General features: G+C 37.1%; 1 protein-coding gene across 9 annotated transcripts in view; it reads right to left on the reverse strand.

Annotated features, from left to right (window-relative positions):
• The window catches only part of ANKS1B (ankyrin repeat and sterile alpha motif domain containing 1B), a 442,229-nt gene that overhangs the window by 151,732 nt on the left and 274,117 nt on the right, over nucleotides 1-16,380 (reverse strand). For all 9 annotated transcript variants that reach the window (XM_068938515.1, XM_068938509.1, XM_068938473.1 and 6 more), the window contains one exon: nucleotides 14,382-14,534. In XM_068938515.1, coding sequence (XP_068794616.1) covers nucleotides 14,382-14,534 — 153 coding nt within the window. The remainder of the gene's footprint in view (nucleotides 1-14,381; nucleotides 14,535-16,380) is intronic.

Consider the following 16,380-nt stretch of genomic DNA (forward strand, 5'->3'; position numbering starts at 1 on the left):
TTCTAGGAGCCTCTCCAGCAATCCATGAAGATTATTCCCTGCCACAAAGAACTAGCGAGCTAATGAATTTGAAGATCAAAAGGAAACAGAGAAAACTTAACTGCGAAAAATTTTTTGAATATTTGAAACTCTCCACATAACTGTGCAGTCACACCTTCACCTTTTTAGATAGACATAAAGTTATACCTTTACATGTTTTTCTGTTTTATGTAATACTTGGTTTACATTACTCCCTAAAATGTATTTCTGTTCTCTTTTGCTAAGCTCACTAGACTGCTAAGCAATCTAACAGCAGTCATTTCCCACTCTTGACATCTCATCTTTGCATATAACTCCCTCATTTACTACTAACTGTCCTCAGCTCTCAGTTTCCTCTTTCCCACGCTTCAGTTCCAGTAATTTTCCAAAGCCAACCACTCCATATGCTTGGTGCCATATTCAACTTCTGTCATTTTTTTCTCTCACATTAAGTCACATCTAATGCTTCTACTTCTCGAAAGGAAGCCACAAATTAACCAAAAAAAAGTTCACAGATCAAAGCAGACAATCCAAGATTTTTTTAAACCAAACTTTTTTGTAGATGTCACGTACCAGAGCTACAGTATACTTTGCTATGGAGAGCAGTGAAGAAAACAGTCCTTATACCCACTACTTCCCCTTGCAAACTGTTCGCAGCTTCAACAAAAGAAGCACCGGAGATCTGCAATTACTCTTTAATAATGTAAATTTATGAACTAGCCCAATGTTTTGCCATCCACCCTCCTTAGGTATGCCAGTGATGCTATCGCTTAATAAATCTTAAAGAAATCTAACTTATAAGACAGGAAGCACAAACTGCCTTGTATTTGGTTACATTCACTGAAAACACGGTAGAACCATACTGTGTGTGGGAACACAAATGTTTAAATCACTTAGCTTTTTGCAATTCTTGTTCTTTCGCTTTATGACTACACGTGAATGTATACGCATCTCTTTGTAGCTTACTGGAAGGACAAGTATTTTAAATAAAGACATTATGAGTGCATTTTCTGTCTTCAGAGGAAGAGAAAGAAAGGATGATGCATGAGGAAGCAGGGATGGTGAGGAATCCTTTCTGATGATGGAGATGGCCAGAAAGTTGTTAGTAGCTCACCTGCAACTACCCTAAATGTTTAGTTTGAATTTGTGGTCACAAATGGTAGCACAGAATCTTGATGTGCAACCCCTGAGGGGGTTTCAGCCAGGAGGGTTGAGACCTTGTGCTCACTTCTCTATGAATAATAAAAACAGCCATTAGGAAAACAGATGTGTATCCTTTTCTGATGAGTATGTTCATGAAACCTAAATCTGGCTCAGACAGTTTCTGACCCAGTATGTTATTGTAATTCCTGGTTTTCAATAGCTGAATCAAAGTGTAAGGTCAGAATCTAATGACATTTTTGCAGTAGTTTCTGTCTATAGTCAAAATGCACCTAAATCAGATGTTTAATTCATCCACGAACAAACGCGGATTGAACACTGTATGGGATTTTGAGACTGATTGTCTGTTTTGAACCCCATAAAACTAGAAAGATCTCTTATTTTCTTTTAATAGAGTAGCAGATCTGCAACAGCTATGATGTAACTCATTATCTAAATATCACTTTGAATATCACTGGACATAAACACATGCTTATACTGCATTTTCTCAAATTCTTTTTCAAATTATACAAGTGAATTTAAATCCCTATGAAATACTATTTTTGGAAGAGCACTGCATTTTTAAAGGTCTCTATATGTTGCTGAGAACATTCTTTAAAAGAAATAATGAATTAAACAAGTGCAAACAGAGTTAGGAATACAGATCAGGAATTAAATCCATATCATCTTGCAATGACTTGATCAGGAAGTAAGGGGTCACAAACACCTGCCAATAACTATTTCAAGGTTGTAAACACTGAGGTTGCCAATGTGTTATTTACATCTGTAGAAAATTGATAGCTAGAGATAATGGTATGTAATTATGAAATAATACAGACTGAGTATGAAAGGTCTCTCAGCAGCAAAGTCTATTAGAGTGTGGAATTGCCTCTTATGGAAAGTGACTGAAGCCTTATTCCTTAGAATGTTAAAAACAATGAAGGTCGAGGTCCTTGAAGAAGACTTTAAGGGTTCAAGCCCTGGTGACTCTAGACTATAACAGAACGAACAGATCTTTTCCGGCTAAATTAAAGCTTCCCTTCCTCTCATGTTTATTGCGTTTAAAAATTCTGACCTTATATTAGTAACCTTGGTATAGTACTCCTCGTCTTATTTGAAATCCAGGATTGTGTCTGTATGATACAAATGCAGAGGATGGCAGGGATATTGAAACTAGCTCTGAACAATTTGAGAAGGGAGATTTAGAGACAATACAACCCAGGATAATGCTACTGTCCTATTTCTGGTACATTAGTCAGCTTTAATAGGTCTATATGGCACTGTACTGCATTTGCTGTTAAATCTGAGAATGTTAACAAAACCTGCTGTAGAGGGAAAATGTTTCAAAAATTTTACCTTAACTATTAAAACTAATTGTGAGTAGTCATGGAAGACAAATTACGGTAGTTAAGATCAGATATATTCTTGGGAATTTTAGCCGGAAATAGCAACCTATCACAATATCCTATAATGCAAAGAAGAAGCAGGAAAAGAAAAAGATTTTAAAACATTTTAAAGGGGAAAGAGTTCTCCTTTGCACACTGCTGAACTGGAAAGTTAGCCGAAAATCACTGTGTTCTTTTAAAAGTATCGCGATAATACTGCAGGCCACAAAAACATTATATAATAAATTCTGCAGTTTTATTTCCTTGCAAACAGCGGATACTTCATTGTGACTTTTTTAATAAGCCAAATTTCTCCATAGTAAAAGCAGCAATATTGGTTTACATTAACATCATTACATCCATGTTTGCCTTTGTCTACCATGCACTTCACATATTCCATGTTGACCTTCAATCAATATAACCCATTTTAAATTGCCATGAACTAGAACTATGAGAGGTAGGTTTCAGGGGCAGCTAATGTAAATATTTGAAACAAGCAATTTCTTCCAACAGAGCTAGCACAAGTATTATCTAGAAAACAAAACTTAAATAATTGTAATGCAATGATTTTAGGGGAAGTACTTTCTATTACAGTATACAATTGCTATTGCAGTGAAGGATGCTATCCCTAAGACTGCATGCTTGGGAGGCCAAAATCAAACTAAGACATGTCTAAAATGTCTTAGTTAACATCAAATTAAAGGATAAAGAAAAGACAAAGAAAGGAAAAAGGACATTATTTTTAAATAAAAATACAATTTTATTGTAGGTTCACCAACACTGAAAAGGTTAAGATGGTAAAATATAACTCTATTCAGGGCTGTTCTAAGATACTAAATGCAGAAGAAGTTGTTGCCTAGGACAACAAAATATTTAGTGACGACTTATTTTATCTGTTGTTGTATGAGTGCTTGTGGTCGGTGCGGAGAGGTTATTTTCTAGCTGGTTTAAACGGTGCAAGGAATCAGGACAGACTTGTTTTGTTGCACTCCCTAGAAAGGAGGTAACATTCTGAAACTTGAAATATGAACCTTCTTATAAAACAATAAGATTTTAGAAAGATGATGACATAAGGCAATTTATTTGTTGCCTGAATGATGCGAGATTTTGTTAGGATATTGCAGAGACGGTACCCTCTCTTGCACTATGCAGAATAGGTTGCCTTAATAAAAAAATGATCTTGCATTATAAATGAATCATTTGTGCTACCTAGTGTGTTACAGGACAAGAAAATGATCCTGCAGGTGGAACACAATAGGTGCTAAAATTGCTCAGCTTTTATTATTAGTGCTTGAAATTACTGCCAATCACTACTTGATTATAATTTGTTTTGAAGAGAGCGTGGGGCAGAGGGAAGGAAAAAAGAGAAAGAGAGGAAAATAGCCTTGTTTTTAAGAATTCCAACACAGGAGCAAAGATTTACCTCAGGAAAGAGGTAAATGTCATTGTTAAAAATTATATCATTTTGATAGGAGTAAAATTATGACATTTAAAAATAAACGGGGGAAATGGGAAACTTATTAAAAGAAATCTACAAATTTCAATGGCTAGATTTACTGATCAAACATGGATGTTTTACTATCACTTCTTCATTAGAAAAGTTTTTTTTCTTGTTTACAAAATATAAGGAACTATAAATGTAGCATTAAGGAAATTATTTCAAAGTATTTATATAATCCCATTTATTTAAATAATCTGTAGTGCAAAATGACACTAGATGTTTTACAAAAGAATCACTATATCATCAAAAAGGTAAATGCAGTGAAAATACCCACAGTGCAAATGCTTTCTCTTTCTTTCTTTTCCCATATTGTATTGTAAACTGAATAAACAACCATATTTGAACTGAAGGAAGTGTTTTTTTTCTCCCACTTCCAATGCGTCTGAGTGCTGCTATGATCCAAGGTGGAGGTAGGAAGAAGTGAACCGTGGATGACTTGAAGAAATTGTCATGGCTTACACTGCCTCTTTATCTTTTGGAAGCAGCAGTGTAGTCAAAAGTTGATAGTATATTTAAAAAGTATTTTAATTTGCCATCAGGAACAGATGAAAGTTGGCATGTCAAACCCCTCAAGAGGCTAAGAGATCACTCTACATGCAAAATGTTACATAAAGAAATTGAATGTAAGAATTAAAAGTTTTGAAGTTGTGATATTGGCAAATGGATGAGGTGTTGAGTATAAAGAACTTCCAGTGAGATTTCTAGAAACAGACAGCAATATTACAACATAACAATAATTTCTAAATGATCAGTAACAACCACAATCATTTAGGAACTGAATGACTGATGGAGCTGCTACCAGTATGCAAAGTAGAAAGAATCTGATTGCAGAAAGAATCATTTCCAAAGGCAAGATCCAAAGGAGCAAATTGGCTCTGAGATTGCAATTGCTGAGTATTTCATCCTCACAAAAGAAACAAAAATGTACATTAATAAAACCTTTTAGAGACCTTTGTGGATGCCCTGGATGAATGAAATCTACACAATTATACTATATGGGGAAAATTTCCTATTTGTATGATATTTCATAACTTTTTTGCACATGCAGTGAACTTACTGATCCCATTTCAAAGGGAAATAGAGTAAGTTAGACAGCTATCCTTTGTGTTTATTATTAAGGCAGCTCACACAAATTAATGTAATCTCATCTGTGGAATCACTCTACTCGTGTAGGTGCAACTGAGAAAATCCACAGACATGGCTTACCTCATCAAGAAATAACGCATCATGATAAAAGCTATTCAGTTCTAGACCCATCTTTTGAATATGTGATTTTAATGTCATGCTTGAAATATACAAGCCACTATCTCATTGTCAAAAAACTGCTTTGTATTTGATCCTATTGTTTGTACTAATTAGGATAATTTTACAAACAGATGAGCTACAGAATTTGAACGGATATTGAAAGTTTCCTACGTATTTTCTCAGATTAATAAAGGTTGTGTGTTAACCACTTCAAAGCTGTAGCTATTTAATATGTAAACATCTCAAATGTAGTAGGGAAGATTTTCTTAAGTCTTAATGCACCCTACATATAGACTATTACCTAAGCAGTTTGTCTGCTCAAGAACTTTAAAGATCTCTATAAAAACTTAATAGGTTAGAAACACCTGTTCCTCAGTACAACAAGCACATTTATTTTTGCATGATGTCAGGTTCTCAAGCATTCGATGCTAGCTAGAACCTCTGAAATACAAGACTTGTGGTTTTGCACCAGTACATCAACATGGTTGTCTCTAGTGGCATCAGTATTTGAAGTATGATATCCTATCACTTAACTTGCTAGAGAATTCTACTTTCAATTATACACATTTACGTATAAATAAATACAAACATATATATGTGTGTGCACATGTATACATACATATACATAGATAGGTGTGGCTATATATTTATATTAATTTTTTAAATACTGTTTTTTATCAGTTATCTTTAATAATAAAATTCCTAATAATTTGAGATCCCAAAGCCTATTGCTAATGCAAGCCTATAGTCTTGAAAGCTCTTATTAGCATCGAAACTGTTGGAGCCATTGAGAAAGCAACTACAGAAAGAGCTATGGGCATCTCTATCAGCCAGAAGTGAATGCTCTGGGAGATCAGAAAGAAGATCCAAGCCTTTTCAGTTCCTTCCAGTGATTTGAAATCCTGCACAAGACTCTGAGGTAGGGAGGAAAAGGAATAGCAATTGTAGATCTGCAATAGTAATGTCTGGGGATATTGAGACATAATCTTTCATTCTCCTTCAAAAACTGCCTCTTGCAGGTTGGCACACTTGCAAAATTAGGCAATAACAAGAGACGAACAACTGTGGAATAATTTGTCAGAGTGTGAAGGACAGTCTTCCTAAGAAAAAAGCATCTACTCAAGCTATGGCGTATGGAAAATTAAGCCGTCCACTGAGGTCTGTATAAAACCCATTAATTTGGTGTGCATTTTCTATTCAAGGTGTGGAGTTGCAATCTGCCTTGCTGGAGTAGATAGGGAGGCTGCTGAGTGAGATATTAACCTGGTCAAGGAATCTGAATGCAGAACATGGTCCATTCTGAAGTTCTTTAAACAAAGACTGTAGGTGGTACTGAGAATGCAGGTGCAGTCGTTGACTAAGGCCTCATGACAGCTTTGAGAGCTAAGTTTAATACACTAGTGTCTATTATTCAGAGCTGTGGGCTCGAGCTAAATAAGCATAAAGAAGTAGTTGTGACTTTTAAATTCGATATCTAAAGCTGGCACTCTATCAACTGGAGCTATACAGAGAAGAACCAGAAAGATACAAAACAATGATTTCTGGAAGTATGGAATGGCCAAATGGACTAGGATTCTTCAGTTTGCAAAAGAGATGACTGAAAGAAGAAATGATAGAAGTGTGTAAAATGAAGCATAGTATAGCAAAGATTAATAGAGAAAGAACTCAAGAACGAACTTCACGATTTACTAGCAATGATGTGCAAACCCTTCCTTAAAACCTTCATGCTATCTCAGGACTGGAAGGTGACTAAATTGTTGTCAATTTTTGAAAAGTGTTTCCTAGGAGATTCTCAGAAACACAGGCCTTGCATGCCTGTTTCAGGGAAATTAGAAGGAATTTAATGAAGCATACTAGTAATGGATACGTGAATACCTACAACTGCAAAGAGTCAAAATGACTGTTATAAAGGTACCTCATGTCTCAAAATCCTAATGCAGTTCTTCAAAACAGTCAGAAAGTATGTAGATATGGTTGATGATATGGTTGATGTCATTTTTTTTTGGATTTCCGGAGCCTTTTGACAAAGCCACTCATCAAAGGCTTTAATGAAAAATATTAGTCAAGGCCTCACGCCATAAGGAAAAGTTCTTGCATGGGTAAACAGCTGGTTAAAAATAGGGAACTGCAGGGGAAAATGACCAGTTTTCATAGAAGAAGGAGCATGACCAGTTTTCACAGAAGAAGGAGCCTAGTGAATTTCTGAAGAGATCTGTAAATGGACCTTTGCTGTTCAAGACATTCATAAATTTCATAGAAAAGAAGACTAGCAGTAAGGTCAGAAAATCTGATGATGTTAATAAGTCATTTGGAGTAAGAAAGACAGGGACCATTTGTGAAGAACTGGCTCAATTCAGGAAATTGCTGAGCTGAAAACTATTAATGACTATAAGAATGCTATATGGGTATCTCATCATATACTTGTCCTTTCACATAGCCTTCCCTTTTGTTTAAGGCCATTGTTGCAGACAGCACAGTGGGTTAAGCAGTGCCTATGTCCTTTTCCAGTATGGCCATTTTATGCCCTTTTTTTCCTGCTGCACAAAACCTAGTGGGCTCCAGTGGGAGCATGCAGCAAGTAGCAGATTTAAACCAAACAAAAAATCACTTTTTCACCAGTACATAATTAAATTAAACTGTGGAACTTGTCCACAATATTGTGGAGGGTCCAAAGCATTCAGTTATGAACCAATGGAAGGTAGTCCACTGCTAGTTACTGTATCTCTCTGGTATCTTCGATGTGATCCTGAACAGCAATCATTATATTCTAACATAAGCCATTAATGCAATTTGTGAGAGACAGTATCAGGAACACTTCCCCAAAAGCTCAAAATCTGGGCAGCAACTGAGTTTAAGAAACCATTTGGCAAACATTAATCTATAAGAAGATAAAGACTGAGTCATCCTTGTGAAAGACGGATGTATGAAAACAGAAGAGTCTCAAAATGCCGAATAAACTAATTGAGAAGAAATGTAAACCAGGCCACTTACATGTAACCCTCCTCCCAGAAGTTCAGCTATCTGTGATTCAAGACCTACTTTCAATATAGCACAGCTATTTTGCATATTTATGGCTTAAACTTCTGAGAAAATTGCTAGGGTGTGAAAAGGTGCTGTAAGAAAGTACACAGGCTAGAAGCATGCAAGGTAAGAAAGGTAAAATTGCAGACACAAGTAAGATTGTTAAGACAGGGGAAACAAGTACCTTAAAGATTCAAGAAGAAGAACATTCACATGAAAAGGTATAAAATCCTCAGAAAAAAAGAAATCAGAAGACATCAACATCACAGATCAGCCTTTTCCAAGGAACAACAGAGGCCAGTCCTTCCCTACCCGATTGATGACTACTTGCCTAGTAGACTGAGGTACTCACTGGGAGGAAGAAGGGGTAATTCATTAGACCTACTACATATTGTATGTATTAGACAATAAATACTTGCTTTATACTTCTAAGTTGTTTATATCTTGCTTGAAGAGTTTCTTTGGTAAAAGTTCCTTTTACAGAGTGGCTCCCAGAGGGGGAGTGTTACATAAGTAATACAGAACAAGAGACAAGAATAATATGATTAGTCATGTAGAAAAACGTTTGTACTTTAAAGCACATGTACATATTTTAGATAGATTAGGGGATTTCAGAACATGACGGACTTTTTTTCAGCAGATCAAACAGGTTTCAGGAAAGTTCCAAATACCTCCAGCATATGAGCCAAGAAATCTGGGAGAGGAAACCATAAGTGCTGGAAAAGTCATTTAAATTCCTCATCTCAATGGTAGATAAATTAGTGAAATGTAATTTAAATTCCAAAGTCTAGCTTGCTGAAAAAAAACCTCAGAAGGAAGATGGGAGCTAGCAAGGAAAACAAACAAGCTTTTTAATTTTTCCTGATTCAATTGCTTTAAGTAATCAGTGCTTGACTGTGCTTAAAGAAACACACTTTATATGTATATGGAAAAAACCCTGAAAGAAACCAGCACCTAAGTTAGAACAGGCATTAACCTGCAGCAAGAAGCTACATATTAAATTTATTGCTTTATACCAATGAGGCAGACAACATGAGAAGTTGAGGGAAGACAACTTTTACCACTGGTATCTCAAACCATCTTCCACTTGGGTATGTCTGGAATTCTTCCCTAAGTTACCCAGATGAAAAGTTCCAGGGATGGTAAAAGAGTGTTGGAAATAAAGTTAGAGTTGTTCTTTTTAGAAAGATCACAAGAATTCAAAGCTTAAATCATTCCAGGGTCCTATAGGAGTAAGGGGTAACTCACAAAGCTTAACTTTAATGTACTAAAGCTAATCTTCTTAGCATCTCTGTATGTCAACAGGGAGAGAGAAACTCCTCTAGGAAGCCATCCGCATAATTAGTCATAATTTAACCACGTTGAATCATCCTTTGGATGATCTCGTCTCTCTCCACCCTTTTTAGTTTATAAAGGGAGTTTAGGGAGGTTAGCTTCATTCAGCTGCAGGGAGCCTTTCAGAAAATGCTATATTCTTTCTGCCTTCCAAAAAAATGAACAATTTGTTTAAACAATGTAACTTAATAGAACTATGCCATGAAATAGAAGAAAAGTGTCTTAGTCTGCATCACACATGAAAGTTCAGAGGCATGCCGTTATAAGTAAAACTCATAACAGCATATTAGGTGCCATTAAGGATGACCCTATTGACCCTTTAGTAAGGCTTTTGACACTGTCTCCCATAACATCCTCACAGACAAGCTGATGAAGTGCAGGCTGGATAAGTGGTCAGTTTGGTGGACTGAAAACTGGCTGAACTGCCAGGCTCAGAGGGTTGTGATCAGTGGCAACAAGTCCCGTTGGACACCAGTAACGAGCAGTGTACCCCAGGGGGCAGTCCTGCGTCCAATCCTCTTCAATATATTCACTGGATGATGGGACACAGTGCACCCTCAGCAAGTTTGCTGACGATACAAAACTGGGAGGACTGGCTGACACACCAGAGGGCTGTGCTGCCATTCAGAGGGACCTCGACAGGCTGGAGAGACGGGCAGAGAGGAACCTCATGAAGTTCAACAAAGGCACGTGCACGGTTCTGCACCGGAGGAGAAATAAGCCCATGCACCCCAGGCAGGCTGGGGGTTAACCTTCTGGAAAGCGGCTCTGAAGAGAAGGAGCTGAGCGTTGTGGCGGAAAGCAAGTTGAACATGGGCCAGCAATGTGCCCTCGTGGCAAAGAAGGCTAACACAGTATCCTGGGCTGCATTAGGAAGAGCATTGCCAGCAGGCTGAGGGAGGTGACTCTTCCCCTCTGCTCAGCTCTCGTGAGGCCACGTGTGCAGTGCTGGGTCCACTTCTGGGCTCCCCAGCACAAGAAAGACATGGACATTCTGGAGAGACTCCAGCAAAGGGCCACAAAGATGACTAAAGGACTGGAGCATCTCTCATATGAGGAGAGGTTGAGACAGCTGGGACTGTTCAGTCTGGAGAAGAGAAGGCTCGGGGGGGACCCTATCAGTGTTTATCTGACGAGAGGATGTCAAGAGGACAAGGCCAGACTCTTCTCAGCGATGCCCAGTGACAGGGCAAGAGGCAATGGGCACAGACTGAAACACAGGAACCTGAACATAAGAAAACACTTTTTTGCTATCACGGTCGCTGAACATCGGAACAGGTTGCCCAGAGAGGTTGTGGAGTTCCCATCCTTGGTGGTCGGTATTCAAAACCTGTCTGGACATGGTGCTGATCAACATGCTCTGGATAGCCCTGCTTGAGCAGGGGAGTTGGACCAGATGATCTGGTCTGGACTGGAGCATCCTTCATACAAGGAAACGCTGAGAGAGGTGGGCCTGTTTAGCCTCGAGAAGAGAAGACTGAGGGGGGATCTTATCAATGCATATAAGTATCTGAAGGGAGGGTGTCAAGAGGCTGGGGCCAGATTCTTCTCAGTGGTGGCCCACGATCAGACGAGAGGCAATGGGCACAAACTGAAACACAGGAAGTTCTGTCTGAACATGAGGAAGAGCTTCTTTACTGTCAGGGTGACTGTGCACTGGGGTGATTGCTCACAGAGCTTGTGGAGTCTCTTTCCTTGGAGATATTCAAAAGCTATCTGGACATTATTCAAAAGCTATCTGGACATAATCCTGGGTAATGTGCTCTAGGTGACCCTGCTTCAACAGGGGAATTGGACTAGATGATCTCCAGAAGTCCCTTCCAACCTCAACTACTCTGTGATTCTGTGATTCTGTGATATTGGTCTCACAAACTTACTGTACACTATTTTTGTTACTAATACCGATGTAGGAAAATATCCAAGACCTCATGAATTTGATCCACAGGCATATGAGAAGATATTCAAAAAAAAGTGTAGAAAGAAGATAATACAGTTTGATTCTTAAGATGTAAAGAAGGGCCTGTGAAAACCGAATCTTTTCTTCTCTCCCCTGCCCTTTATGCTACACTAGTTAACCTAATAAGAGATATTACCTCTATCTTCAAACCTGCTTCTACCCTCTAGAAGCCATGGATGACTTCCCAATATCTTAATGGAAATGAGCACCAAATATGATTTCCAGGATTCTCTGCATAAAAGCAAGAATGGCTATCTGAACATGAGGAAGAATGGCTTTTATGGTACATTCAGCGGCTGCAACTGTTTAAACTTACGGCTGAAATGAAAAAGTTATCAGACCTGTAGCCCTTGATGCATTTTGCCCCATCTACAACTTAAGCACCAAGAATCACCAAACCAAGGATATTCTGAATTCTTTTCAGGAACTTGGGTCTGTTTTTTCTGTCATTTTTCAAGTGCCTGGATTCTGACCTGCTCAAGACAGAAGCTATAATCCCAGAGTTAGTTAGTGGCTTTGACCTTTACAGACTCCTTTATGAAAACTTTCTGTAATAAGCTCTTGCTTGCCATGGCCTGAACGGGAGGTGGAACCTTTGAAATTGATTTTGAACAGCAGGCATGCTGGTCAGAGATCAGCATCTTGTTCTGCCAGACTGCACAACATCTCAAACCATTTTCTTGTCCGTTTCTAAAAGATTCCTATCAATTGAAGCTGTGTGAAACTGTAAAATAATAATAAATACTTTTCTAAGCTACAGATTTTCTCAGTGAACATTATTTCGTTATGATTAGCTACTACTGGTTGGTGAGAAATGATAGAAAAAAATGAAAGAAATTAGATATATACTGACTAGACTAAAATGAAAATTCTGAGCTTCTCTGATTTACAAAAATTGGATTAAAATGTAGAACTGCACTAGTTACTGTGATCTTGATATTCCAGTATCATATTGGGTGGGAGAAATTTGTACCTCTATAGATATCTGCATCTATATAAATATTTAAAAAACTATTTAACAGTTTCTCCTTGGAACTCATGGTAAAAAGGAGTGTTTTTCCAGGAAGTACAGGACTTAAATGAGAACATAATGTTAAGCTTTAAAATTAGAGGGATATATACTGGTTTGGTTTATACTAATTTTACAGAGGTGTATTCCTGTTAACTTCAGGGCAGGTACTTTTCTTTGCATTAGTTTAAGTAAGCTTGGAATCAAGCTGAAAGCCTTTAATGAGGTTTTAACGGTCCACTTGGGGGAGCTAAAGGGTAATTTGTTTCTGAGTTGATTATAGGAAAATATTTAGGATGCAAAATTAATTTACAGTAGACAATGTGAACAGAGGTTTCCAGTTTGTCCAACTCTGTACTGGTTGTTAATCTGTACAAGCTTCTGGTGCAAAGGGTCCTCAGTTCTTACGAAAATTCTAACCCCTTAGAGAAAAAAAGTCACTGTTATAAATAGCTTAGCAGCTGATGCCCAGAATAGCATTAATCATCTCCTAACTTAAATATGTACCTACAACATACCTTTAATGCAACAGGCATAATACTTGAAGCAGAGTTTTGTCCTTGCTCTGAGCTGTTTTCATGCTAGTTAATCTTAACTGTAATGTGATGATAAGAAACTCCAACAAACAATAGTTTTGTCTTTCACTTAATGAAACAGTTCTTTCATTTAAGCTGTGGTCTTAGGCTCTACCTGCTTGTGTCATGTGCACCTGCTACAGTGTTGGAACATGGCTCTGCACCATCTTTATGTTCTCCATATCTCTAGCTGTGGCATGCTGGGAAGTGGGAACTGTTCCCCCGTGTAAAATTGCATCAGCTGCTCTATCTTATACTTGATTGTCTCTGGGTACTGGTAGCCCTTTGAGCACTCTGGCAGCCAGGCAGTAACGATGGTTAGAGGCAGAGATGCAATATCTTCTGTATCAGAAGGAAGAGCACACTTTTTTGTCTATGAGGAACCAAGAAAGTATGACATCGAGCATTTTGCCATGTAGGGATTGCCCTAAAGAGCAGATAAGATGACAACATGGTGGCCTAAAGGCCAGATAAGCTGACTATGTAGGCAATTTGAAAAGCAGATCCAAGGATATAACCATGTATCTTTTTTAAGAGAAAACAACTCAGTTGTAGACACTTAAGTTGTAAGAAAACTCTTTTGGTAAAGCTGTACTGTTAATGTATTATCTGTAATAGTGTAAAATTCATCTTATTCCAAATTAATATGCAGTGTAGTCCATATTAAAATTTACAGTAGCCCATAATTTAGGTGTCTTATTTAACTGACTCATGTAAATAAAATTTCAATCAAAAGTGATAACGAAAATGTTTTGGTTCTTTAATATACCTTCTTGATTATATTTAAGGTTTCTTAATTTTGTGTTTAGTTTAGCCAGAGTATATGGAAAAAGTAAATTGTAAGTGTCTTTATAGCAAGTACCGCTTTTATGCACTTTAAAAACTAAGACTTAACATTCTGCAGTTAACAACTACAAAAATATTTTTAAAATGTCATTCAGAAGCCTGAAAGCAGACACAGTCAAGATGATTAAATAACATGCTAAAGACAATGGCAAAGCAAACGGAAACAAAGCTTACAGTCAGCCTAGGTATAAGTATAAAAGCTCTAATCATTAGCAGTACTTGCTGTAACCATTAACAGTACTTGACGACAGTATTTCAAATGCAATTTCTTTTGTGCTTTCCCTTTGGCATGTAAAGACGTGCTACAATATATTTAAGAGGATCTACTGCCATAAATTGATCAACTTACATTAATTAATTCGATCTCCCAGATTTTTTTTACGAGGTCCATCGATGTATAGCCATTAATTAGAAAGGATTTGGTATAGTCACCCAGTTCAATGGAATCCAGCCATTCAGCTACAGAGGTGGGGTTGTAGCCATCATGACCGATCTGCTTCATCTGCAAAACAAGAAGGAGTAAGAATTATTGATAATACTCATTATATATCTTTCAGAACAGCAGTTAATTATACTGTTCTCTGTGGGTCAGAGTTATCGTATTCTCTGACCAATATTATTTCAAGGATGAGTACAACATGAAGAAACAATTTTGTGAGCAAAAGCACTAACAAAATTTAGTTTCCAATGAATTTTTGTCTCATGGCTGCTTGCCTTTTAAACCAGAGTATATTAAGGTTGCAGCCTGAGCTCACTTCTTACTAGACATAAGAGAATCCATACGCGCAACAGAGCAAAAGAGAGGATTATTATTTTAATAATATCCTGACTGTACAAAAAAAGTCAGATTTGCACCTAGGATTTCATAAAAGGAGGAGAACTTAGACGGAGGAAGTGGATCCTTTGATACCAAGCTCCAGCGGAAACATGTTCCCTTGATTACTTTATTCCTAATCTCCTAGATGGTTATCTGATATCTTATAATGGTTGAAGTTACACTGTACTTTTCCCCCTAGAAGAGGTTTAAAATGTTCTCTCTCCTCTACCTGGTCACCTTTCTCATGGAACTCCTGGGAATTTAATGTTGTTTAGATTGGTCTCTGTCTGTAAAGTTGATTGACACTAGGCAATAGATCCAAATATTATTGGAATCAAAATTGACAGAATGATGAACAGAGAAGCACCACATACCTTTATAAAGCAACACAGGCACACAAAGCATAATCACATAAATCTTGTTTTTATAACAAACGAAGAAATATCACTCGCATTTTATTTTTCTGAATTCTGTTAAGCTAGTAAGAAGCAAAGAGCTGCAATTTCTCTTTCATAATTGCCTCTCAGTGACATAAGTGAAGATTTTCAAGTTAGCTATAAAAGATAAATATGTTTAAAGCCTCTGCTTGTTTAGCTATTTATGACATAATGTTTTTATGAAATTTAAAGTAATATGCAATGGTGGCACAAGAAAGTAGAAAAAGTTATGCAATATCCTCAGTGTTCAACAATATTATATGCATAACATCTTTGTATAGAAATGTAACTATTGCTAGCTTGATAACATACTGAAGTGGTAAACTTTTAAGACGGTTTAGAGGTTTAGAAGACCTTGTATTTTGCACAGAAACTCCAGCATGTGAAAGAATAATACTGTGCATGGTGAAAGCCAATTCCCATTTTTGCCTGCTTATATGCATTCTTACTTTCTGAGAACATAGGAAGCGTGACAGAAGCACAATGCTCAGAGCTTGTTTGAAGTAATTTAAAAAGAAGACAATTCTGATCTTAAAATCTTGCCTGAGCCAACTTATTTCTCAGTTAATTTGAAATGCATTTTGAATTCAAAACAGAAAAAAAAAGCCATTTGAAAGCCAAAGTAACGTTAATTGAAATATATAGCACTGTCTGTTCAAATGCAAAAAGCTAACATGTCATGACAAAGATCTTGGTTTGCTGCATATCAGAGAGGAGCACACAGAACTAGGCACACTGCATCATGGATCTGAGAGTTTAATCTTTGGTTGCAGATGCTGGATATTAATGGAAATATTTAAACGATGCAGTGAAATCATTGACTGAAATCATAAAAGAGTGCCTAGAGAATTCATATAATCAAAAATGGGATTTTTAGCCTTTCAGGTCACTTCTGTAACAAAGGAGTCATATTAGAAAGTGAGATTTAATATACAGCAATTGAGTTATGACAGTATTGTAATGAATTCAGTTTTGTTGCAGATCTTGACGTTTTGGAATTTAGTTTCATTCTGATTTAGAATGGAAGCCCTGGATGTCAAAATCATGGCACATTCTTCTCTCATTGTCAGTCAGATTTATTTCAAATTTTAGAT

This window comes from Struthio camelus, chromosome 1 (genome assembly GCF_040807025.1).
Source record: "Struthio camelus isolate bStrCam1 chromosome 1, bStrCam1.hap1, whole genome shotgun sequence".
Classification (NCBI taxonomy): Eukaryota; Metazoa; Chordata; class Aves; order Struthioniformes; family Struthionidae; genus Struthio; species Struthio camelus.